The following is a 24346-nucleotide window of genomic DNA, read 5'->3' on the forward strand; positions in this document are numbered from 1 at the left end:
TTTGGCTGGAATACACGCCTGGCACTCTTATATACCTTGGTCTTGGTCTGCATTTCTTTTTGATGAGCAACGAGAAAGGTGGGAGCATGATATCAAAAGAGACACGATATCATCTGCTTGTATACATGCATCGAGAGTTGCCATTAATCCCGATTTGATGTATCATGCTCAGCTAGGTAGAGACCCTTCCACTCATCTAGATACTCGCGATGGCATTCGGAAGACTGTTCATATCTTCCAAAAAGATATCGACTTCTTTCTTGATTACCTCCATATCCTCATCGACATCGTCCGTCCACCGGTGGATGTAAATAGTCTTCATCCCGCACTGCTTGGCGCCCCGTAAATCGTAGATGTGGGCCGCAACCATGACGACCTCCTCTGGCTCCAGCTTGAGAAGCTCAAGGACCTTTTTGTACGCCGCCAGGTTGGGCTTATACACGCCTAGCAACTGACTCGAGAACAGCATATTGAACCTCAATCCCGAGAAGCGAGTGAGATCGACCTGCAGACGAGTAGTACCGTTGCCATGAACATATGTCTCAAGACCCATTTCTTCCCGAAGAACCTGGATAGCATTTTTGACTTCTGGCCAGGCTGGCTGAGTGTGCCATGCCTCGATCAGTCGAGTTTTGACATCTGCATCAAAGTGCGATTTGTAGTCCGAAAACCGGTCGATGATGACGTCCAAAGTTTGTGCAAGTGATATGTCAATGTCCTCAGGATCGAGATTTTGCTGGACGCGCTGTTCATTGTAGACGAAGTACTGCTTCCGCCACTCGAGAGCAAGTTCGGACGCTTCGGCGCTGGGGATTGCGGGGGGCAGCGATTTCACCACGCTGCTGTGCCAGTCAAGGCAGGTTCCCATGAAGTCAAAGAAGACTGCCTTGATCTTTGGATTCTGAGATGACATGGTGATTTGCGGGCTTTTGCAACAGGACTGTGAGGGTGAGGACAATGGTTGCTTGGCAATTGAACAATGAGACTTTTGAGATATATACTCGAAGTCTGCGTGAGATTACTAATTTCTTGATTATTAATGTGTTGTTGAAGCCTGCATGTCTATGGTAATGGATCAACCATCTGAAGCTCGATTCGTCTACATATGATCTGACTGCGTCAGCACCGGCAGCTAATCATGCCGGCTTAACCGCGTTGTTTACGCGACCTGTGCCAGGACCCAAGGGTCAACGGCTAATGTCTGGTGATGACCTCACTTTTCGTTCCGAGCCTAGCGCTTGGTCGATTTTGGACGCGTTTCACAGATGCCGATTATCTTGCTTTAGCACCGAAAGAGTCGGCAACACTAACCAGGAACATGACGGGTGAAGATGTTGATAAGAACTGGCGAGTGTGGGGACGGAAAAGTCGCAAATAGAAACAAAATGCCGGAGGCTAGATTGATCAAAGATTAGAGGCCTCCCCCGCATTCTGAGGATCTATAAATCCCAACCCTCTTTCCAAGTGTTTATGGCCCAATATACTTATACATATAATGTCCATAATAATCTCACTCGTCCTTGCATGGCTTTCTGCCAGTCAGGTTTCTGCCTTGTCTCAGACAGAAGCTCACAGCTACGATACTATTACTTGGGGACCATGTCCTGAATCCCTGCCTGCTCTAGGCTTGCAATGTGCCAAACTCTCTGTCCCTCTGGACTGGGATGATCCACATGGCGAAAAGATTGAGCTAGGCATGGCCAAGCTGCCTGCCCAAGACCCCGAAAACCGCATTGGCAACCTTTTCATCAACCCTGGCGGTCCCGGATACCCAGCGACCAAAGAGGTCTCAGATATAGGGCTGGGCACAAACGGTTACACGGGCGATGAGATAAAGCGACGGTTCGACATCATCGGCCTTGACCCCAGGGGCGTTGGTCTCAGCACCCGTGTTCAATGCGACCTTGATCTCTGGAACCAGCGAATGTCACTGTTCCCAACCGACGAGGCGTCATTTCGCCGTATGGTTCAGTTTTACCAAGAGGTGAGCGCAAACTGCTGGAATCTGACCGGTCCTCTCATGGATCATCTCGATACGGTCCAGGTTGCCAAGGACCTGGAGGCGGTGCGTGTTGCGCTTGGAAACGAAAAGATGAACTGGCTGGGCATGTCATATGGCACCATGATTGGCACCCAATATGCATGCCTATACCCCAAGAATATCCGCTCCATGATTCTCGACAGCAACCTTCAGCACTATCAGGACGAAGCTTCCATGCTACTTAGCGAAGCGACGACCTATGAGGCAACATTGAGGAGATTCTTCAACTGGTGCGAGACAGCCAATAAGACGACCTGTGTGCTGTCAGGTCAGAACATCGCAAAAATATGGGAAAACCTTCTTGTCAAAGCTGCCAAAACGCCCATCCCAGCCCCTGGGTGCGGCACAATTTGCCGGTCCAACGTCAACGCCGAGGAGATTCGTTTTGGGGCACAGGTTCTCTTGTTTAATGCCTCAGCTTGGTCGACGCTCGGCTCAGCCATTAATAGTAAGAGTTCCCAAGCAGTTGGTCTAGTAACGTCCTGACATTGAGCCCTGCAGATGCCACCAAGGGTGACGCGAGTGCGCTGTCGACGTACCTTGCGACGGGCGATGCTTCGAGTGACTCAATGCTCTTCAGCTTCTTAGCGACGATTTGCAATGACTTTCCCCCGGAGGCGAAGTCTTTTGCGGACCTCTGGGCCAAGCAGATTGAAGCTGCTGTATTCGCTCCCTTGACTAGAGGCGCATCCGCCACCTACATGGTCCAGAGTGCCTGTATTGGTTGGAGACATAGGAACAGAAACCCGCCAAAGATGGTTAAAATCAGGGGAACTCCGAAGGTTCTCGTTGTGAATGGGATATACGATCCCTCTACGTCGTACGCTTGGGCCATGGGAGTGTCGAGACAGTTTGGTGAGTCTGGTGTGTTGTTGACCAGGAACGGCGCGGGGCATATTTCGTACCATATTGGAGGAGAAACATCTCGAGCCATGGATAGATATTTAGTGAACCTGACGGTGCCGGCGCCTGGAACTGTTCTTGGATCGTAGTTGAGCAATACATGTATTACCTAAAACCTTCTCCATTCTCACGGGTCAAAATTACATGATTGCAAAGTGTAATCCAGTCACCACTTCTCATAAAAGCAATGGCGGATGGAGTTGTATCTGCTAGCTTCTACTCTACTGCGCTCCCGCCTCAGAAGGCCCATACAGACCTTCCTGAAGAATCAGCGTGGACTTGGCTGTACTCTTGGTGGAGATGGCCCCTCGCTTCTGCTTGAGATGCACAGAACCCCATCGAAGCAACTCCCCAAAGGTTCCTGGGGCACTATCCTTGCCCTCGTTCTCATCCCAAAGGGTTCCCAGCGCTGCAGCGTGAGTGAGTCCCTTTCCGTGCGTGATCTTCTGCCAACTGGCCGACCTCAACAACAGCCACACCAAGTTATACGCCTCCTTGTAGTCTTTCGTCTCTGGATCCGAATCAACCCGGAGACTAAACAACTCGTACAGCCGTGCACCAGAGCCAAAGCCGACGGCGTCCTCAGCAGCCCAGTTCTCATGACGGGCATCAATGCCCAGGATGTTCTCTTGCCAGTACTTGGAGCCATTGAAGCCACCGCCAGCGTCCTCCAGCATGGTCAAACGGCGCCAGCACATAACCTGCGACACGTACTCAAGAACATGCTGAGGGCCGATCTTGAAGTCCCATGGCCAGTCTGCGGCCTCGCTGAAATCGATGTCTTTTACGAAGGCGAGAGCAGGGTTTGCACTGATGCCTTCGTAGTTGTTCCGGCCCTCCCAAAGATGCAAGAACAGCTTATGCCTGCAAGTCTGTTAGTGGGTGCCAATCGAGGTGGTTGAGCAATGAGACTTACCATCTTTCAATGAAAGGATTGCCTTTTCGAGATGCAGTGAAGTGATTGGCGATTGTCTGCCCATACATGAGAGGCACAGCTACTTCAATCGGTGATTCAGGATCCATGATAAGATCCCAGCACACACGATCCATGCTTCGCAGTAGGACACACCCGACGTCTATGGCCACACCGCCGTGTCCAAACAGTAGAGCTCCTCTGAGAAAGTCCATAGAATGCGGACCAACATAAGGTCCGTCCATGGTACCTTTTAGAAACGCATCGGGCAGCAAGTCCTGACTGGCAAACTTCAAGGCATGGTTTGGTGAGTCGGGTACCACGTCAAGGACGCGGACAGTCCATGAAGGACCACAGATGCGAACCCAATCGGCGACGTTGCGCTGGCACCATGAGGGCATAGCATCGAGACCAGTATGCCAGAAAGCCCAGATGTTCTTCTCGGAAGTGACAGGCTTATACTGATTGAGCTCGACAAGGATGTCCTTAGTGGAGCGGGTCTCGGGCTTGTCAACGAGTTCGAGTTCAGAGGTGAACTCTTCAGGGATGGAGTAAGTTGCCATAGTTGATGATTGTAGTTAAAGAAGAGAGATTGTTGGGAGCTGATGAAAAGAAAAAGAGCTGTGTCTGGTACTCTTTATACCTTTTGTCTGAGTCTTCTTATATCTCAAGGCCAAGCCGAACACCGCGCGGCGTAGCACTCCTTGTGGCGACTGACCTGGGATGTCAGCACTTTGCCAGAATGGGACAAATATATACGCGAAGTGGGTCGTTTTGATGGCTCTTGGCGTCTTTATCAGCGTATCATATCTCAATGCTGACGAAATCACTGGTCTTCGCCAGGTACTGTATGCGGCTGTGGTATACAGATGATCCTCCTCAACTGCCAATCCTGACGTGTTAGTAATAGTCCCGTAACCCGGAGAATACGCTCAACTGGCACGCCAATGCAGATACCTTCTCGGCACCTTCGGAACGCGAAAGGATTCCTTTCCTTGAAACTGATTACTCGATTCTGAGTCCCCAAACTGACGTGAGACCCCGACCTGGAACCGCGGTATCATCCTCAACTAACCGGGACTTAGAAGCCGTTGATACTGGCCAAGGAATTTACACACTGACAGCAGCAAAATTTGCATACAAATTTATGAGCGCTGGAAGCATCTTTGAAAGTCTTTTCAGGAGAATGACTAAACAGGCTAAGCTCTGTCAACGCAAAACAACCACAAGACTGCTGCTCATACTCCATCACGTCTATGAAACTGCAAGTACTCCATGACTTGGCCCTCACTGGGTCCGCGGTAAGGCTAGTTATCAAGCACAAATTTGAGGTCCTGAAAAGAATTAGTATTGGTATCCGGATGTGTGCTCGGTGGTCCTTACGTCAAGCCCTTCATTCTGGGTGTCTTCAGTGCGGCTGTCTAGCGAGAACTTGGCCAGGCCGCTTTTCTTCTTTTGAAGAGTGACAATGTTCTGGGATCAATGTTAGCACCGGCTTCATAAACAATGTCAGAGTCATACCTCCTCCCACAGTGTTCTGTGCGATGTATTTTATAATAGTCACTTTGCGTGTCTGTCCGATGCGGAGAGCTCTTCCGATGGCCTGCTGCTCAACCGAAGGATTCCACTGGGGCTCCACGATATGAACGCGGTCAGCTGCCGTTAACGTGAGCCTGGCTAGGTTAGCATGAAACTATCGAGTTTGATGAGGATGGGCGTACCCAACAGCTCCTGTTTCGATGGACAGCAGCAGCACAGGAATTCTGTTATCAGGGTCAAATTGAAACTCCGATAGTCGCTCCGAGCGATCAGAGATGCTGACTCGTCCGTCGATTCGGCGACATTGAATTCCATGCTCAGTAAGCATTCGCTCAAGAAGGTCTAGTGTCGATCGCCAAGCCGTGAAGACTATGCTGTATGTCGGTAAGTATCTCTCGTCTTGGGGATGGATCGAGGGATAAAAATCGTACTTTTTAGAACTAGGAAACGAGCTTGTAATATTTTGAATCACTGTGGAGAGCTTCGTAGAGTTACCAAACAAACCATCCCCAGGCCCGGGGAGTTACAGGGCTAGATACCCGGCCCGGAGAGCCCGTGGCAGACAGTGAAGGTGCTGGGGAGAGCGACGACTCCTGTATCATCGACGGAGCAAGTGTCTTTCTGTTTGAGCTTTTCAGAGCCCGGGAGCATTCAGGACACGTCTCGAGTCCGTCGAGGAACGTCGTCGTCTCCTTGGAGTCCCCACAACAGTACTCACAAAGAGCCTCATCTCGAGTGGAAACGTGAAAGCTGCCATGGTTGCAAAGCCTGCGGAGTTTCATGATCGTGGTGAAGAGGATGGTATAATTGTTGGCCTTTGACTTCTTGCTGACAACGTCTTCGAATTGTTTTTGACAGTCTGCGAGGATTCCTTGGTAGAGTCCCATCTCTTTTGGTGTAAGCGAGATTTTGACCTCGGTTGTTTCGTAGGGAGGAAGGTCCAAGTAGGTCTCGCCTCGACGGAGGCAAATGGTTCTCAGAAGAATCCTGAGATTTCGGAAACCCTTGTGGGGGTCTTTTCTTAGTGGATCAACAACGTGTTTCTCGAAAAAGGAATTTCCATCAAAAGGTCGAAAGCGAAGAAACTTGAGAAGGGAACACAAGTCTTCGAGGGAGTTCTGGATTGGGGTGCCTGTCAAGCACCATCTTCGACTGGCTTGAAGGCTGTGGGCGGCTTTGGATCTCTGTGTGGAGTGGTTTCGAACGTAATGAGCTGTAAATGATGTGAGTACGGGAAAATGAAGACCTGGGATCAGGGGTTTTGGGCTATTGTCACCTTCATCAAGCACAATTCTGAACCAAACAATATCCTGAAGGACCCGACGACCTTTATAATCGGCGAGAAGAGTTGGATAAGTCGTCAAGACAACATCGTAGTTGAAAAGGTCTTGGGTGGTCTTGGCACGATCGTCGCCATGGAATAATGCGGTTCTTAAGGCACCTGGCTTCAAATGTCTGAATTGTACAACAATCAGGTCTCATTCCATAGCAACAGGGGGACACTCACTTCTCAATCTCAGATAGCCAGACATTTAGAACTTCTATACAAAGGAATAAGTTCGGGAATGTTAAGACAGAAGAAGAAGGGATAACGATAACGTACGATGCGAAGTTGCAACAATCAAAGTTGCTCTCGTGGGCCTGGGAGGAAGCGAGTTGAGGTTCCTCTCAAAATCTTGAGCAGCTGGTTTCGAACAAGTGATAGCCGCTAGAGTTGTCAATGTTTTGCCAAGTCCCATGACGTCTGCAATGATGCCACCTAGACATAACTCAAGCGAGTTTGAGAAGAACCTGATAGCATCTTGTCAGTCGTGCGAGATAAAGAGATGTACTGTCAAGGCCTTACTGTGGTCCAAGCAAACCCCGGATCTCTGATGCCGTCGAGTGGCAAAAATGGGAATTCTCTCTCTCTTCAGAATGAAGCTAACGCCATCTTTCTGGTGACTGCCCAACTTAGTATCCCTGAAGTTATGAGAAGCAAGTGAAATACCTCTTCAGTGGAGTCAAGATAAGCCCCTGTTCGATTTCGCTACCTTCGTTGGTAGGAACGGCGGATGTGCAATCGAGAGAGTCTAGAAGACGGTTGAGTTCTTTACTGGCTTGTGAGGATTTGGGATCCGTTTTCGCCGGGCCAATATGCGCCCTCATGTCAGCGAGTTCTTTACCAAAGCAGAAGTAGTGGGGATTAATGTATCTGACGCCGGATTCGAGGAAACAAGGATGCTGGAGATAGGCAGATGCGGCTGCAAGTGCATCTCCCACCGCATCGGTGAGATCTTCGGGCCCAAGAATATTCACAGAGACGTCGATGATGCGTTTCTTGCTGCTGGCTCGGCCAATCGTCGAGATTGGACATATAGCTCTGAATGTGAGATTTGAGAACTTCTCCAGCGACCTCAGCTGTCTCGCCCTAATCTGATCCAGAATACCGATTCCTTGCCCATCACTGAGGTTCAAGTGGTAATTGTCCTTGCCGGCAACGAGGTTGAAGACATGGAAACGACTCCATGGGGAATGGAAACCCTTTGGTATGGCAGTGGCATCGATTTGTGCCTTGGCGTCACATATCTTCAAAGTGTTGTGGTCAGAGACTCATCCCCACCATTAAAGAGAGGAAGCCATGTTTCGGGTATTCCGGTAGCCTCCAAAATGAGAGATAACGTACAGCGCCGTAGCAGATATCCTCACATGGCCCTGGTGACACCAAGTCTACCATGGCAACATCATCGTCTCGGTTGCATGCCCTGTGAGCGCAAAGTCATTATTGGTAAGTCTTGCGGCAGGTTTCTCAGGTACTCCTGTGGGGTACTCACCAAACCGCATCTTTGGCGCCGATTCGAGCTCTCTTAGAGCATGTTAGGTGGTTGGAAGCGCCAAAACTCTCCTGGACAATATCATAGTGAGTTCTTTTGTTTAGAGCCGGCATCTTTAGGCGCTGAACGGCGAAGACAAAGGGGGAAAGCCGAAGAGAAAAATCGGTGATGCGACTCAATGCCACCCCCCATCGTGCATGGCTCATTTTCAACCCCCTGAGAGCCTTGCGGTGCACCTACATGTGGCGCAGGGGCTGTACGGAGGCTTTGATGACTTGGCATGCATAATTTTGGCCAATCATCATTTTGAGACTGCTCAGGCTCAGCTCCGCCTACATTCGTGTCTCACTTTGTAACTCGAACATTGATCATAAGGATGCCACTTCAAGCCAAACTCCTCTTTCCCACCTCAACTTTCTACAAACTTCTCTTATGAAGAGAAAAATGTTTTTTTCTTGAGTCCCCTCGGGAATAACGCATTAGAATCGCCTGGATTCACGACAAGTTGGAGTTTGATTTCAGCGCCATCAAATCAGGCTCCGGTTTCCCCCGATGGCCACCAACGCAAAAGATGGTTTCACGAGGGCCCTGGACGGCTTCCGAACGACCCTCACTCCGGAGCAGCAGAAAGACTTCTCTTTCGACAGTCTTCAGGATGTCCAGATCAAGATTAAGAGCATACAGGATCGATACGGCCCCGAGAAGAAACTTCGGAACATGCAGCGACTCTCCAAGTTTCTGGCCGGAATGAAACAAGTCGAAGAACTTGTCACCATCTTTCTCAACGTCCATGAAGTCGTGGCTTTTGTTTGGGTACGAAATCTCCGCCTTGCTCCTCCGATATTGTGACGAGTCACTAATATGCCATTAGGGCCCCATCAAATTCGCATTGATGGTACCTGTAACCCATCCCCGAGAAGACCACGTTGGCGCTAACAGCAGGCAACCAGATTGCGAGCAATCGGCTTGAAACCCTCGAGTTGTTGCTTGATACATACGTCGAAATCGGAGAAGTCATCCCCAGTCTGCGCCAGTACGAGCTGATTTTTAAGAACTATCCCTATCTCAGAGAAGTTCTTGAGAGTTGCTTTCACGATATTCTTGAATTCCACAAAGAAGCTCTCGACGTGTTTACGAGAACAGGTGATATCTTCCTGTTCCTGCTGGGAGTATCTGGATTGCTAACGAGAATTAGGCTGGAAGGCATACCTTGATTCTGCCTGGAGAGGGTTCAAGACGCGCTGCAAGCCTATTATAGATAGCCTCAAGCGACACAGAACTCTTTTGTCAGACGAGAAGCTCACTGCTGCCATCATCGAAGTTCAGCAAGCCCGCCGGGAGGCCCAAGAGCTTCGCAATGTGATGGAGGCAAGATTCGGCGAGCTCTCGAGACGTCTGGAGACAGACTCGGAAAAGAGGTCTAGACAAGAGGTCGAGGCGATGAAAGACGGCCTCTTGCAAGCGCGATGCACCATATCCTCACAACTCTCCCCCGGAAACTATCAGGATGATCAGAAGTTAGCGTTCGACCAGTTTTTCCGATCTCCCTCGGGAGACTGGGTGCTCCAGGAACCAAAGTTCACGGAGTGGCTCAAAGGCTCCAATGGTCAGATACTCAACCTGCATGGGATGCCGGGAGCAGGTAAGCAGAGTTTCGGCTCCGAAAGTCGGGACCCAGGGTTAAAGAAACCTGTGCCAACATGTGACCAGGGAAAACCACTCTCACTTCACGCATCATCGACTACTTGCAGGGTCAAAAGGGCCCGTTGAATGGACCACTTCTCTACTTTTATTTCAAAGGCCGCCAGGAAGGCAAAAGATCGATGAGCGACATGCTTCGTGCCCTCCTTTGTCAACTTATCTATCAAGAGGATAGCGCCGTTGACCACGTTCGCCAAAGATCCTCGCCAATGGATCGCCGAAAATCTCTTCCAATGGATGGTCCTAAAATCTCTTCCAGACTGCCTTGCTACGCCACGAGGAGGAACCATCGTTCTGGACGGACTGGATGAGTGTCAAGACGAGTGGAGTACTCGTCAAGAGCCTCAAGTGATCATTGATTGGATTCATCAAAACCTGATCTCAGAGGCCAGCTCACAGGGTTATCCCATCCGGATCTTGGTGTCAAGCCAGCATGTAGACTTTCTCAAAAAGGAGTTAACCAAACACCCCGGCATCAGGCTGGACCAAGACGACAGACATCTCCACAACATCCAGGCATACGCAAAGTTCAAAGCATCTGAAATCCAAGAGAGGTTCTCTCTTGTTGACTGGAAACGAGACAGCATCGTTGAGAAAGTCTCGGCTTCTTCAAATGGTCAGTATAAACCATCTGTTTAGATAAGAACACAACCACTGACGTTCTGGGAGGTTTCTTCCTATATGCGAGAGTTGTGCTCGATAATCTCATGGATCAAGGTTCTGAGGATGAACTCGACGAAGAACTTGATACGCAAAACTTCCCGGCGAATCTTGAAGCTGCGTAAGTCTCTTTATTAGCCCCTGAATAGAATCAGAGCTGATAACTGTACTATAGATATGAACGCGTCGTCACTCGCGTTCTTGATCATAAGAACCGGCCCAAAAAGGCAGCGGCTGCATCGAAAATTCTTAGTTGGATGACATGCGCAGCTAGACCGCTAGACTGGAGAGAGATTCAATCTCTTTTTTGCATTGACCTGGAACGTGGGGAATGCATTCCTGGACGCCGACGCGTGGACAGCTGCAAGGCTCTTTGCAGCTCGCTTGTCGAAGAAGAGCTACCCGATCAGGCGGAAGGGGAAGTACGAGAGCCATTTGTAAGGCTCGTTCATAACACTGCAGGAGGGTAAGTCAAAGCCATTGTGTTACCAAGGGACATTGAATTCTAACCATGAGCTCTTCGCGGCAGTTATCTTGTTCATACGGCACGTATCAATCTTTTGGAGGCACATGCCAGCATGGCACTGTTCTGCTCACAGTATCTGGCATCCCAACCATTTCAAGATGGACCTCGAGCCGAAACTATCCAAGAATTTGCCAAGACTGGGTATTATGGCTTTCTTGATTACGCCATGGCATCATGGACTCACCACCTTGCGCTCGTTTCAAAATATTCGTCTTCACTCCAAGCCGACACGCTCTCCAAGCTCATTTCTCAGGCAACACGCGTCCTTGAATCTTACGAGATTTCCAACAGCGGATCGTCTGGCGGTGAGCCAACTATTCAGAGTCTTGAAGACATTCTCAAGGTGTGCCTCACCAACGACAGGAAATGCCCGTTTGAGAGCCGAATTTCGACCATCCGGAACGCTATAGAATCCATTCGCCTTTCAGACTTGGAGCACAACGCAAGATCCATCTTTCTCATGCTCAACGGGACGTCTTGCTTCAGATGCCCGAAACGAGACTGTCACAACTTCAGAATTGGGTTTTCAAGTTGGAAGAACCGAGATGACCACGTCAAACGCCATGAGAGGCCTTTCAGGTGCTCGGATAGGGGTTGCTATCGTTCCATGATAGGCTTTCCGTCTCAATCTGATCTTCAGAGTCATACACGACGACGTCATTTTACGCCTGAGCCCCTACCCTTGTTTTCGACCCGAAGGGCAACTAGACCTCGGGACATCTTTGATGCTTGTACCAAAGGAGACTTGGAGCAAGTGAAAACTTTTCTTGAGCAAAGGGGTCGATGCCAATGCACCAAGTAAGCGCAGAGGCACATTGACACCTTTTGTGTTTGCAGCGAAACACGGACAACACCACATTTGCCAGTTCCTGATTGAGACAGGGGCTGTAAAAGCCTTTGGGCTCGAAGGTCAATCAGCTTTGAGTTGTGCCATGGAGCAAGATGATCACGAGCTTGTTCCGCTGATTTTCCGTGCTGCTAGTGATGAAACGAAGGCCCGTTTCATTAACAGTGGAGAGCTCAAGTCGAGGGTTTACTCTTGTCTGATCAGACGGTCCGCTGGCGATAATCAGTTACTTCAAGCTCTCCTCTCCCTGTGCGACCAGATCTCAGCTGAAAGTGTGCCGCACAGCTTGAAGCCAGAAAACTTGCTCTATAGTGTCATTAGTATTTTAGACCCAGTCTCAGCGTTTGAGATCATTCTGAACTGGGCTTCGTCAGACAGTGACGCCCACGGCCCAACACTCGGCTTGACAGATGCCACGCGGCCTGAATGTAATTCGGCAGCCGAGAAACGCTATGCTCTGATCACGAAAAGATACGAGAATAATAATACCCTCTTACATGTTGCGGTGAGAAACGAAATGGTTTTCATCACGCGCCATCTACTGCATCAATTGAAGCAGCCAGATATCACTGCAACGAACGCCAGTGGCAACACACCCTTGCATGAACTCGGCGGGAGATCAATGCACTCTTCTCGAACCAGTGAACAAGACATCGCTACACTCTTAGTCGAGGCAGACAATGATGCCGCTGCAAATATGAAGAACAATCATGGCCAGCTACCGATCCACCTTGCCTGCGAAAATTGTCAAGCGGAAACAGTGGTGGTTCTTATCAGCCATACCCATGATCTCAACTCAAAGGACTCAAAGGGTAACACTGTGCTCATGAACGCCGTGAAGAGAAAGATGATCCGAGTAGTCGAAGCACTTCTTGAGACAAAACGCGTAGAGCTTTGCATACGGAATCGCAATGGGGACACAGCCTCCGACTTGGCACTTCAACAAACAGATACCGGCATACTCCAGTTGTTGCAAACATGTCATCATGTGGCTGTTCCGCGAAAAGGTCCGATGGAACTTTTTGGGAAGAACCCTTTCGACTATTGCATCAAATCTCAACAATGGCTGCTATTGGCGCGCATTGAGAAGCTCTTGGACCCTGACATGCACGACGCATGGTCTAGACTTAAATATCAGGGCTCAGCATTTATCACGGCCGAGATCGTCCGCCAACTCCTCTCATTTGGGTGTTTTCTGTCAGCAAAGACCTTCTTATCATCTGGGAAACTCTGCTGTCCTGGCAGTGAGCTGGGTAATCTGTGGATACTAGTCGAGGGACAAGAGGAAGACGAGCTTCGGGCATTGGTGCTTCTCCAAGGGGAATTTCCTCAAGATGTCTGGAACAAGCACCTGCCTTTAGTGAAGAAGCTCTTGCAGAATGGCTCACCCGATTCTGCTCTGCTGAGGCTTGTAAAGGTTAATTGGTACGCTCGCCACATCCTCACCAACCAGGCCGAAGCCCAGGGGTGTGAGGAGCTATTGGGATTATTGCCACCACCACAGGGTGAATGAATCGCAGGGATGTTGCTTTTTTCTGAGTCCGGCCAACAGTGAATCTGAAACCTACTATGAATGAACCTGAATGCTTGACAGACAGTTCTGGCTTGGGGGTGAAGATGATTTAACTCGCGTGGTATAACTCGATAACTTGCCCACACAAACAACCCTGTCTCGTATGAGACGTTGTTGAATCATTCAGTGCCCGAATTGGTTCAATATATTTCAGTGCATGCAAGAGTGACTGAGCGGCGTCTAGCTTCAATCTGCCAGGATTGTTTGTGGGGTAGATGTGAGATTGAAACGAACTCTGGCGACCACACCACGACACACAAGCAACAAACTAGGGTTAATGAACGCCTATGTGTGCGCTGGCACGGGATTGGGGGAGGCTGTAACCACTCCTCCTGCTCATTGGTATTGATAATGAGGCGAGACAGCCAAGGCCGACAATATCGGCAAGATGCGGAACTAACGTCGCCGAAGGCTCATTGACCCGATTCTCAAACCTGCGGCCACAAGCCATGATGCACTTTGCCAGCCGAATTGTACACTGCCACTGTTGAGCTGAGGTGGCTGTAAGGTTGCAGGGGCTTGGCACCAACTGTCGTTCGTTCGAACGAGGCCTGAGCGTGAGTCGGTGACCAAACCCTCCTTCCGCTGTTGCAGCCTGATCGGACGGATGTTGGTGTTTCACCATGTAGGTCACTCTCGGCTCGTCCGCCATTGTGACTGTAATTTCAGCCGCGTCTCGGCTTCCCTCCACCACTTACTGTCCGCGTGCGCGGATGTGGAGTTGTTTTGGCTACCAAAACTCTGTGTGGTAGGCTGAAGGCTTACCACCTGTTGTTGCCTTGTTGGCGTAGTCATCCGGGCTGTGTCTTCTGCTGTGATACCTGCGATTCGCCACAAATATGCAAGACATGTATCATATTCATCTCTTGGGCTGGGCAAAGACTCGTGGGGCCATGCAAATGCAGATAAAATATACTTACTTTAGTCTGCCTGCTCACCACGTCTTCGGAAACTGTCAATGCCAATTAGCATTGGCTAACTCGAGCCCCGCAGCTATTCGAGACATAAAAGGCTTCTCGAGTCTAGGTACACTCTGTCCCCAAACTTACCCTCATTGAAGGCCAGTTGCTCTGGAGCCAATATGGCGGCATCATCACTAGATAACGTCGGACCAGCTAATACAAATCACGCCATCAACAAGCTTTGCGACACATGTCAGTCCGCATTTTTGAAAGCCTTGAATAAGTATGACACATTAAAGAGAATGTACCAGAGCTGTGATGGCTCCGAGCTTCTTGTTTTTAATGCCCTGGCTGAGCAGCCGTGTACACACCACAACTCCTTTCAGAAGCTGAAGGCAGCCGCAAGTTCCGGGTGCCATTTGTGCAGCCTCGTAGAACTTTACTGCAGGGGAACACGCCTTGACCCGAACTTGCCCCTTGTTCTAAAGTTCGACCTTAGAGGACGGGAGCTCCGGAGATACGCTTTCGGTGTCAAGGTGAAGAAGAAGAAGCACATCAAGATCAAACTAGGCCTGGACAGTAACTACAACCCCAACCAGCTTCGATTGTCATGTGGTAGCTAAAAAGCCAAAACAGGTTTCGGCAAGGTCCAACAAGCTAGGGCGCATTATAGTTCTGAAGGGGGCATCCCGGCAGACATTTTCGACATGATTGGAGACTGGTTGAAGCAATGCAAAACTGGACATCCAGAATGCTGTCACGGTTCGACGGCTCGGATGCCTACGAGACTTGTCGAAGTTGGTACACACGACGCGCCCACCGTTCGTCTCCGAAGGAGCCATGGTATTCACGCCTCATACTTGACTTTGAGTCACTGTTGGGGTAATGCCGATATCAAGAAGAGAACCACCGAAGGAGGCTTCGACGTTCCACTTGAGCAGCTGCCGCGAACGTTCCAAGATGCTGTTACGGTTACTCGGAGACTAGGCTTCGCCTACCTTTGGATTGATTCGCTGTGCATAATCCAGGGTGATGAGGCCGACTGGGAGCACGAAAGTGCCAACATGGCAAGCGTATATGCCAATGGCACGCTGAACCTCGCGGCCAGCTATTCTACAGACAGCCACGGGGGGTTGATGTTAGAACGCAATCAACTCCAGGTAACTTCATGCTACTGGGAGCACGAGTGCGAACCCGTTTCGCCTCGCCGTGATGATGGCTCATGGATGGAGGCTAGAAAAGTTTGCTGGACTTTCGACCCCCAGTCGGAATTCGAGACGCTGGGGACAGGAAGCATTCTCCCACTTCTCAGCAGAGGTTGGGTCTTGCAAGAGAATGTGCTATCTCCAAGAACATTGCACTTCCTGCCGGGTGAGATTATCTGGGAATGTCGGGGCGTGTTGGCAAGCGAATCTTTCTATTACCGAAATCAGCCCTCATTCGAACCATCACACGAGTTCAGTGGCAAGGTTGCCCGGTCACACATTCCAGTGATCCAGAATGGGCTCAAAACTTTCTCCCAACCTATTTCCAGCGACAGATGCCCGGATGAGAGGGAGGAGTGTGGGCTGGAGACGACGAGCTCCGCAAGTCCCCTGGAAACCCAAAGCCAACCCTATCACCCGTGGTACGAGCTTGTCACGCAATACTCTCAAAAAGACCTGACGAAGCCCGAGGATAGATTCCCGGCTATCTGGGCACTAGCCGAGCGGTTCCAACAGATGACAGGCGACGAATACTGTTCTGGCCTTTGGCGGAATGATATCCTGACCGGGTTACTGTTCAAAAGACTCCAACCGCGACTATCCAAACCCCATGCTAGCATGGGGTTAAGCACTCCATCCTGGTCTTGGGCCGCCATCGAAAGCAGAGTGGAGTTTGAGTACGAATCCTCGACATCCTCCGCCACCGCGGCGAACTCAGCCCGGCTCTCAGATGCACGCATACAGAGTATCCTTCTGGCTCCACTGGAGTCCATGCCTGTTCCTATGGGTCGTACGACCCAAGCCGAACTCGAAATCTGCACCTATACGCGACAGATGGTTGGCCATCGTCTCAACAGCAACCCATCGCCCGAACAAAGAGCTGCTAAGACCCTAGGGATTTCATCGATGACTTCTAATGTGAGGCGCATCTATGAGGATCTTGAGAGAGAATATGAATTACATCAAGAGCGAATGCCTCTTTCAACACATAGTTCGAGCTTCATGTCATCGTGGCTGGGACTGGGCTCTAAGGACGAATGGATTGGATCTAGGCACAAGAACGCTACGGGAACGGACAGGAAATACCTAACAGATACTCATCTACTGCTACCGATTGCTACTTTGGTTGGTCCGGAACACGGCATAAGGAATCAGCGCTTTGGGAGCAGCAACAAAAGGAGATCCAGAGGAATGAGAAGAATAAGGTTCTCGATCATTGTGGTTTTGAGCTTGACTTCGATTCTCTGGACTTGGCATATCGCTACGCGAGAAGGCCTGTTCTCTGTTTGCACATTCGGGGGACATCTGGTTTGTTGATTGAGCTTGATACCGCCTCACAAAAGTACCGCAGGATTGGAGTGTACAGACGAGATTCCTCGCACCGGGGGGATGACCTGAGTGAGTGGGAGGAGAAGGTTGTAACACTCATTTAAAGCTTGCTTCCAGATATTCTGTCATCCGTGTTTAGTATTATATATTGATTGATGTGAATTAGACGCCGAATATATGATGGCATTATGGGAGAGATTATACCCTTGAGTATATTCCTCGGTCGTCTGGCTCAGTTATCCCATCAAGGGCCGGGCTTCAACTATATAAAAAAAACATAATATCAACACATAATAACATCATATCCCAATGCTAACACAAGAGGCAGATCTCTTTGCTCCTAAACAGTTCGAGACACCACCCGTCAGCCTCAGTCAGGCCCTTGTAGCCATCGAGCAGGCGTCTTTGCCCTTGATTGGCGCCTTTCCGCAGCTTTTAACCGAAACTATCCCGAAGCCCTCACTCAACCAACACCTTTCACTCACGCTCTCATCCTTTCATGCCTCTTTGTTCAGCTCAGGGATGGATGACAGCATGCCGATGGATGATCCTAATCTACAAAGCGAGGTATAGTAGCTGTATTTGGTTTGTGAGTGATGATCGCTAATCGCTCATAGATGTGCAACGAATGTTCAGACGGCGAAGCCGCTTTTCCATCCTTTTCTATGCTTGAGTTGTCGCAGTCTGACCTTGGCGTGGAGTACGCATTCGTCTACAACTGTGTGCGAGTATACGTCACCATCATTTCTCAAGATCTGGAGGGAGAAGGGTCGACTTTAGAGGAATTCAAACAGCTTCAGAAACGACCTCGATGATCCTGACACTTTGTTCCAGTTCGAGGAATGGATCCTTGGCCCTCTCCAACCTTTCCTCGACAGAGAGGCCCCAACACTATCTCGCCACGAGCCCATGTCGCTTCTTCAGTACTTCTTTCCTCGAACCTTTGCTTTCAAATTTGTAAACAAAAAAGGTAAACTTGACGCTATCCAACTGGATTATGACCTCACTGTCAACGGCGACTCGAGCCCCAAGACTCATATTTCACCTCGGCTCCGCGATCGGCAATCAAAGGATGGTCTGGTCTTGCGTTCTGCATTACCCCCCGTTCGCCTCATCGCCGCCTCAGAACTCGTCCGGGCCGAAAATTTGGGGGACGAAGAGATCAGCGACATACCTAGAAAGGTTCCATCTCTTTTTCTTCAAAGTAGGCCTAAGGGACCATGGTCATTTGAGAGAGATGGAATTGCTCGGCCAGATCGCCCGCAGCGGAAATTTCGAGTCACCTTGGAAGACATCGAAGCTCGTTGGGCTCGTTGTATGGGATGATGATCCCAATTGTCTGATGGGTCTCTTGATAGAATACATTGACGGGAAAACTCTTCGAGACCGGTCCAAAGACGCTCCTGAAGTGTTAAAGAAGAAGTGGATTGATCAGATCGAGGCGACGCTGGGACGACTTCATGAGGTCGACATTGTCTGGGGCGATGCGAAGCCTGACAATGTCATGATCGACGTAAGTGAAGACGTGGTGCTGGTTGATTTCGGAGGAGGTTATACCCCCGAGTATATCCCTCATGAGCTGCAACAGACCGCACAAGGTGATTTGATTGGACTAGATCATATTAGAGCTGCCATGGGTGTGTGATGGAAAGAACCTGAACCTCTGAGTATCAATACTTTTTTCCTCGTCCAATAATTACAACGTTCAGATAGTAGATCTTCCATTGATACCATGAAATGCACTGGCTTTTCTTCAAAGATGCAGATAACCTAGCAACGTTGCTCCTGTGACGTGATTCTTTTTATCATTAGAGATGGTTTTAAATACAAGGGAATGAACAACGCTTGTAACTAAAGAGGGTATAGAGGCTTTAAGATATGAAACCACAGTTTCCACACGACTATTGATAGCAAGAAAAAAAGAAGGAACAAGGGAGAGTGTAGAGATCTAATCTAGCACTTGTAGAGAAAAGAAATAGAAATGAAAAAGAGAGTATGTCCATGTCAGGACGTGTTGTTTTATGTCAGCCGTAGGAAGCAAAATCCTGTCAGTCGCCCGCCTTCACCACCAACCTACACCAGAGGACACCTCGCTCCATCATCAAACCAACGTACCAGTCATACCAGTGAAGAGCACATTATCTCGTCTACTGAGGTCGCAAGGCACCCTTCTCCGATTCGCTCCATCGACCGTGAATGTACTGCCGGGCAGTCTTTCCCCAGAACGCAACCGGAACTGCCAGGGCACCGAGGAAGAGAATCAAGCCACCAATCAGCATTGTCGGGGCCATGACTTCCTTATCCTGAACCCATCCCATAATAGCGGTGCCAATCCCGAAACTGACCATGTTGCCCGTGAAGAGTTGGACAGCTAGTGCAGCTACTGCCCATCGGGGGAAAGCCTCTGTGATCCAGAGCGTAAAGGCCACATTTCCTGTCAGGTAGCTGAAGATGCTGATTCCGGAAGCAACGTAAAGCCAGATTGGTTTCCAGTTATTGTTAATCGCGACTCCGTTGAGTATCACGCTAACCAAGCCAGACACAACAGGCATGGCAAAGGCCGGCAAGTATATCTCTGCATGACGAATACCACCCGATCGCAGGGAATAGTAGCGGGTGAACCAGGAAGCAAGGGGGCCGCTGGCAGGGAAGGCCAAAAGCGAACCGATGATGCCAGCAATGCCAATCCCGACTCCCTTGGTTTGCGGATCCAGGTCCCAGAGTCCCACCAAGACAGCTGGTTGAGAAATGTTCAAAAAGATGATGCCGCTCAAGTTGACACCCGTGAGGAGAGCAACCCAGAAGGTGAGGGGGTTGAGGATGCAGAGAACCATCTGCATATAAGTCACACCCATGGCCTTGAAGTTGGTTCCAGGCGCTCGGTTGACACCGAATCTCGCCCAGAAACTTCTTTTTGGCGGAACGTCTGGAAGTGGTCTCTCTGAGCCGTAACTCTCGACATCCTCCCAGTCATCGTAGACCCTGACCTTTTCCGAGCTGCTCTGCACAAGCACGCGACCATCGAGAGCAACTGGGGGCCTCTCAAAGTAGGTCTCGGGAGCAAGGAATATGACCAAGGCGAGGGCAACCAGACAAGGCGCGGACCATACATTGTAGATCGAACGCCAGTTCTTGCATACGTCCGCTATGAATGGTAGAATGAGGAGGCTTAGTTTGATGAATGCTGAGCCGACACACCAGAACAGGGACAGCGCATTAGGCCGTTCATGGATGAAGGTGCCATCGATGATGATGAGTGTGCACTAGACAGGTCAGACACGATACCCTCGAAGGAGATGAGATACACTTACCATGCCAACGGATGTACCAACTGCCAAAGCCTGAAAGCAGAGGGTAACTATCAACTCTTCAAAGCTCCCTGCTGCTCCAGCCCAGAAAGTGGCTATGCTCGTGATAGTAGCTGCACACAGAAAGACAGGCCGTCGTCCGAGAGCAGTAGAAAGCGGAATCCCGAAAAGGTATCCCAAGCCAGTAAAGAGTGTCATTGCGGAAGAGAGCGGCTGAGTGTTTCGCTACAAATGAGTTAGCCTCATCTACTCTGTGCAAAGAGATTTTCTACATACGTCTCCAAACTCATCTTTAATCGCCAACATGAGAATTCCAGGAAGGGTAACCTCGAACGATGCCACCACTGAGTAAAAATTGAGAGCAATGAATGCAAACAGCCGCTTTGAAGATCGCCATGTCAGAGGATCTCGATGGGAGGTGCTAGGGATCGGTAGTTTGAGGACTCTCCCGGCTGAAGAGACAAAGAATACGCTGCCCGCAGCGTGGAGAGAATCACGAGGCGACTTGGATGGTCCTTCGAGAGAACTCATGGTGTTGATTGTATCCGCATGGCACTGAAAATAGACCTGAAATCTACGACTGGGAGACCAGCTGGTTTTATGATACAATCAACTTGGGCCCTGATGTTCTTAAAGTTTATAAAAGTTCCGTCAACAAATCCCGCGGGCGCCGCGGTACGCTCCAAGCCATACTGAATCCGACCTGGCACCCAGTGGCTTTGAGAGCCCACGTAACACTGCAATCAATCAGCGGGCGCCGTTGAGAGTTGGCGTCCCGGCAGCGCGTCACTCCATTGGCGCTGTATTTATTTAAACTTTTCTAGGCTGCTCTAGAAGTTGGATCGCCAGGGGCCTCTCGCTTGGAGTGTTAGTGCGCCTGCAGAGAACTTCGAATGACAAGGATTCCCGGCCGTTGAAGCCCAATGGGTGAGGCCAGGGAAGGGCCCGGCAAGGGAGGAACCGTTGAAGGTTTGCTCCAACGACAAGGCTGTCCCTCTTTCGGTTAAGTCGGAATGAGACCAAGGGTCCTGATGCGTGGGTGACATTACGGTAGCTGCGGTGCCTCTGTAGGCGAGACACATTGGTGAAACCCATCTGCCGAGGCTTGCTTTTGCGAACCGGGACATGCCATCAAGGTAGGTTGAAGCTATTCTCGGGCTCGCTTTTGAGGCGTTAAGCCGTCGGTCCGGATCGTAAAATGAGGCTCGCCATGATCTGCAAGTGGCTGTCCAAGTCAGCATGAACCTTCATCATGGCCAGCCTTACATCCTCGCCCGGCATTTGAATACTGAAATTGGAAAACATGCATCCACCTGGCACATGAGATATGACTGAAACCGGGGAACCTGGTTCTAAAGCCAAGGTTGTGCAATCAAAGCGAAACCCCTAAGCTCGGCATCTACCGGCTGGGGATGACGTCTTTGCTTAACAAGCGACACGGAGTCTGCGACGAGAAGGAGTTAGCGCGCATGTCACGTCAAACAGTGGTGAGTGATGGATAGAGTTGTTTACACGTTGCAGGTCCTGCAGCTTCCGTTTGATCCTTTCCTCAGCCTTGATACCACGTACATTCGTCTCAGAGCACGGCCTTTTGTCTCTCACAACATCTGCCGACGCATTGTTCATCCTTGACGCTCATCCTCCCCGTATTGCAGTGCAAGGACCATTCCCCAGACAAGCTTTTTGACGAAAACAAATGCCTCGTTAATCGCGAGCTCCACCAGGAGTTGGAGTTGGGTTTCAAGTGATCAGCAGCAATTCGGAAGTCCGGATGATACCTTATAAATTCACAATGCGCTAAATTCACCATGCAACAATTTGCTCATTTGTGATAGAAACGGTATCCGCTTGCCGAGCCGTGCCGCTCCGGTGGCGTCTGTGTGCCGGCGTCTGACGAGCCGTCCGCGCGGGTTTGGCGCTCGGCCTTTTCTAACGAGACACGGTGTATGGCTACCATGGCATGCAAACTCTATCATTCTATATGTATCAGTGCCTCATCTTCATACTAGACTTCGACTCTGATTTCAGCTCTTGTTGATCTGATGGGTTGCACTCGTGCGTCACGCGTGGCTTCATGTCTCGGCAATGGCCTTGAGCCGCTCTCTGTAACGGTCCAATACCGTCGTTAAGTACCGAACAAAAGCAAGAAATTCTAGCAAGGTCTAGGGCCATAACGTGGAGGGCGACAAAAGTGCTTGTTCGTAGTGGTGGGTGGCTTAGGTGGATGGATCCATGAGGTTACAATGTGCTCAAAGATGAGACAGATATGGTCGTGACGGAGATGGATCAACGAGATGCGAAGCATAAATGTTATATTTGATGTACTATATGCAGTCTAATGCAGTTTTATCTCCTACTTATGCGGCACTAGAGAAGATATGCTCCTTCAAGTGCTTTCTTGTCAAGATGCACAGCTACCCTACATCACAGCGTAGCAAATCCGAGCTCATAAGTAAAGCCAATGACAACCTTGACAAATTCGGCAACATGGCCAAAGTTGACAGTGCTGATGGTATCCTGAGCACTGTGGATGTAAGGGCTGCTGTCATCAAAGGTTGACTCGAAAACAAATGCCGAGGGATAGCCAACTCTGGTGGCCGAGGCGTGGTCGGAGCATCCATAACCACACTTGGTGTCGACAGCGGGAAGAGTAGAGTACTTTGATCTGTTAGCGAAAGTCCTAGTTCTTCATCTTATTGGGTTACTCACAGCGGTGATGACCTTCTTGGTGAACGCAGTCAAGGAAGCGTCAACGTTGTCGGTGATGACGCCGATAACCTGTCTGGAGCCAGGCTTGACATAGCCAGTCATGTCCTGGTTGAGCATAGCCCTGACATCACGGCTTTCGCGGAGATACTGCTGGAAGATGGCACCACTGCCAAGAAGACCAGCCTCTTCACCGGCATACCAGTGGAACTCGATAGTGTTCTCCGCCTGGTTCGATGCGATGCGAGAGTCGGTAAGCAAGACGCGGAAAGCCTCGAGGATAGTGGCAGAGCCCGATCCATCATCATCTGCAACTTGTTAGAGCGTTATTAGCCTTTGAATGAGAATACTTACCAGCACCAGGAGCACGGCCTGAGGCACGGTTTGAGAGGTTGACAGAGTCCTGATGAGCACCGACAACAATAGTCTTAGTGCTCTTGCCAGGAATAGTAGCAATGATACTCGGCTGTCTCCACGAATGCGTAAAGGTCTTGACGTTCACATTGGTAGCTCCGCTGGCGCTGATGATGGCCTGGACCTGACCCAACAGCCACTCAGCAGACTGCTGGCCGTAAGAAGCCGTGTAGTATCTGTTCTGAAAGTTGGAGAAGGTGGTGAGGAAGTCACGAAGCCTGGTCTGGCTTAGCTTGGGCAGGAGGGCGTTGACGGCAGTCTGCTGCGAGACAGCGGTGGGGAAGCCGGCAAGGACCTGGAGGCTGATGGGGGGCTCTTCGTCAAGATCAGTGATGTCGATGAAGTGCTTGTGTTCCTATAAAAGTTAACTAGAAGAATAGAGCTTTAGCGTGTAGACTTACAGCCCTGAGTGCCCACTTCTCTTCCTCAGTGACAGTTCGAATGTCATCGGGAGCGAGCTGGATCTTGTACAGCTGCGGCGCTGGACGTGGGACCGCGACAGCGCTCGACAGGCCGACGAGAGCCGCCAATGCGAGAGACAGATGCATGATGATTTTAGAGCGAATGATCCAGAAATGCCAAGTCTTGGGACGAGTATTGCCTGACGATCACTCGAAGTCGTAGCAGGGAGGCAGGGATACTTGTGCCTTGTGATTTTATACTTGTGCCTTGTGAATCACGATTCTTCCTTAGGAAGGCAAGCAATATTGGACGAATTAATCGTCATCATCATCCGACTCGGCTTGCTACACGTATCCGGCAGGAGGAACATTAAGCATACTACATGCCACCGTCACATCACAGCTACGCGGTCCTAGGCATTGCAAAAGATCCCACTGACGCAATACCCAAGCTGAACCACACAAGCTCCCTCACCTTCCAGAACGATCCTTTATGCCGCGGGATGTTGATACGGGAGAGCTAGCGTTGCATTGCGGGCCGCATCGGCATGAGCCTATTCGGGCA

The 24346-nt window shown here is 50.1% G+C and overlaps 8 protein-coding genes across 8 annotated transcripts; 3 read left to right on the top strand and 5 right to left on the bottom strand.

The window, feature by feature from the left end:
- Positions 1-196: 196 nt before the first annotated feature.
- Positions 197-913, bottom strand: MRS44_015265 (uncharacterized protein; the record flags this gene model as incomplete). Its single annotated transcript, XM_046271601.2, has 1 exon — positions 197-913. The coding sequence occupies one exon, from the start codon at positions 911-913 to the stop codon at positions 197-199; it is 717 nt and encodes a 238-aa protein (XP_046126198.2).
- A 582-nt stretch (positions 914-1495) lies between these two features.
- On the top strand, positions 1496-3033 carry MRS44_015266 (uncharacterized protein; the record flags this gene model as incomplete). The annotated part of the gene is made up of 2 exons (XM_065619135.1): positions 1496-2489; positions 2543-3033. 2 exons carry the CDS (start codon positions 1496-1498, stop codon positions 3031-3033), a joined length of 1485 nt encoding a protein of 494 aa, XP_065475207.1.
- A 132-nt stretch (positions 3034-3165) lies between these two features.
- Positions 3166-4420, bottom strand: MRS44_015267 (uncharacterized protein; the record flags this gene model as incomplete). The annotated part of the gene is made up of 2 exons (XM_046279719.2): positions 3166-3808; positions 3861-4420. The coding sequence occupies 2 exons, from the start codon at positions 4418-4420 to the stop codon at positions 3166-3168; spliced, it is 1203 nt and encodes a 400-aa protein (XP_046126200.2).
- Positions 4421-5164: 744 nt separating this feature from the next.
- On the bottom strand, positions 5165-8322 carry MRS44_015268 (uncharacterized protein; the record flags this gene model as incomplete). Its single annotated transcript, XM_065619136.1, has 10 exons — positions 5165-5191; positions 5241-5330; positions 5389-5530; positions 5579-5770; positions 5892-6851; positions 6904-6937; positions 7000-7187; positions 7387-7964; positions 8062-8140; positions 8210-8322. 10 exons carry the CDS (start codon positions 8320-8322, stop codon positions 5165-5167), a joined length of 2403 nt encoding a protein of 800 aa, XP_065475208.1.
- Positions 8323-8761: 439 nt separating this feature from the next.
- Positions 8762-13456, top strand: MRS44_015269 (uncharacterized protein; the record flags this gene model as incomplete). The annotated part of the gene is made up of 9 exons (XM_065619137.1): positions 8762-9022; positions 9081-9104; positions 9160-9352; positions 9405-9851; positions 10086-10526; positions 10580-10691; positions 10746-11036; positions 11100-11439; positions 11963-13456. 9 exons carry the CDS (start codon positions 8762-8764, stop codon positions 13454-13456), a joined length of 3603 nt encoding a protein of 1200 aa, XP_065475209.1.
- Positions 13457-14597: 1141 nt separating this feature from the next.
- MRS44_015270 (uncharacterized protein) lies at positions 14598-18597 on the top strand (the record flags this gene model as incomplete). Its single annotated transcript, XM_065619138.1, has 8 exons — positions 14598-14701; positions 14867-14997; positions 15055-16541; positions 16676-17021; positions 17281-17519; positions 17570-17680; positions 17787-18134; positions 18208-18597. The coding sequence occupies 8 exons, from the start codon at positions 14598-14600 to the stop codon at positions 18595-18597; spliced, it is 3156 nt and encodes a 1051-aa protein (XP_065475210.1).
- A 502-nt stretch (positions 18598-19099) lies between these two features.
- Positions 19100-20791, bottom strand: MRS44_015271 (uncharacterized protein; the record flags this gene model as incomplete). The annotated part of the gene is made up of 3 exons (XM_046284349.2): positions 19100-20215; positions 20264-20485; positions 20537-20791. The coding sequence occupies 3 exons, from the start codon at positions 20789-20791 to the stop codon at positions 19100-19102; spliced, it is 1593 nt and encodes a 530-aa protein (XP_046126204.2).
- Positions 20792-22684: 1893 nt separating this feature from the next.
- On the bottom strand, positions 22685-23928 carry MRS44_015272 (uncharacterized protein; the record flags this gene model as incomplete). The annotated part of the gene is made up of 4 exons (XM_046277595.2): positions 22685-22918; positions 22970-23274; positions 23321-23735; positions 23782-23928. 4 exons carry the CDS (start codon positions 23926-23928, stop codon positions 22685-22687), a joined length of 1101 nt encoding a protein of 366 aa, XP_046126205.1.
- Positions 23929-24346: the final 418 nt, after the last annotated feature.

Source organism: Fusarium solani, assembly GCF_023522795.1.
Source record: "Fusarium solani strain SB1 chromosome Unknown bctg00000011, whole genome shotgun sequence".
Classification (NCBI taxonomy): domain Eukaryota; kingdom Fungi; phylum Ascomycota; class Sordariomycetes; order Hypocreales; family Nectriaceae; genus Fusarium; species Fusarium solani.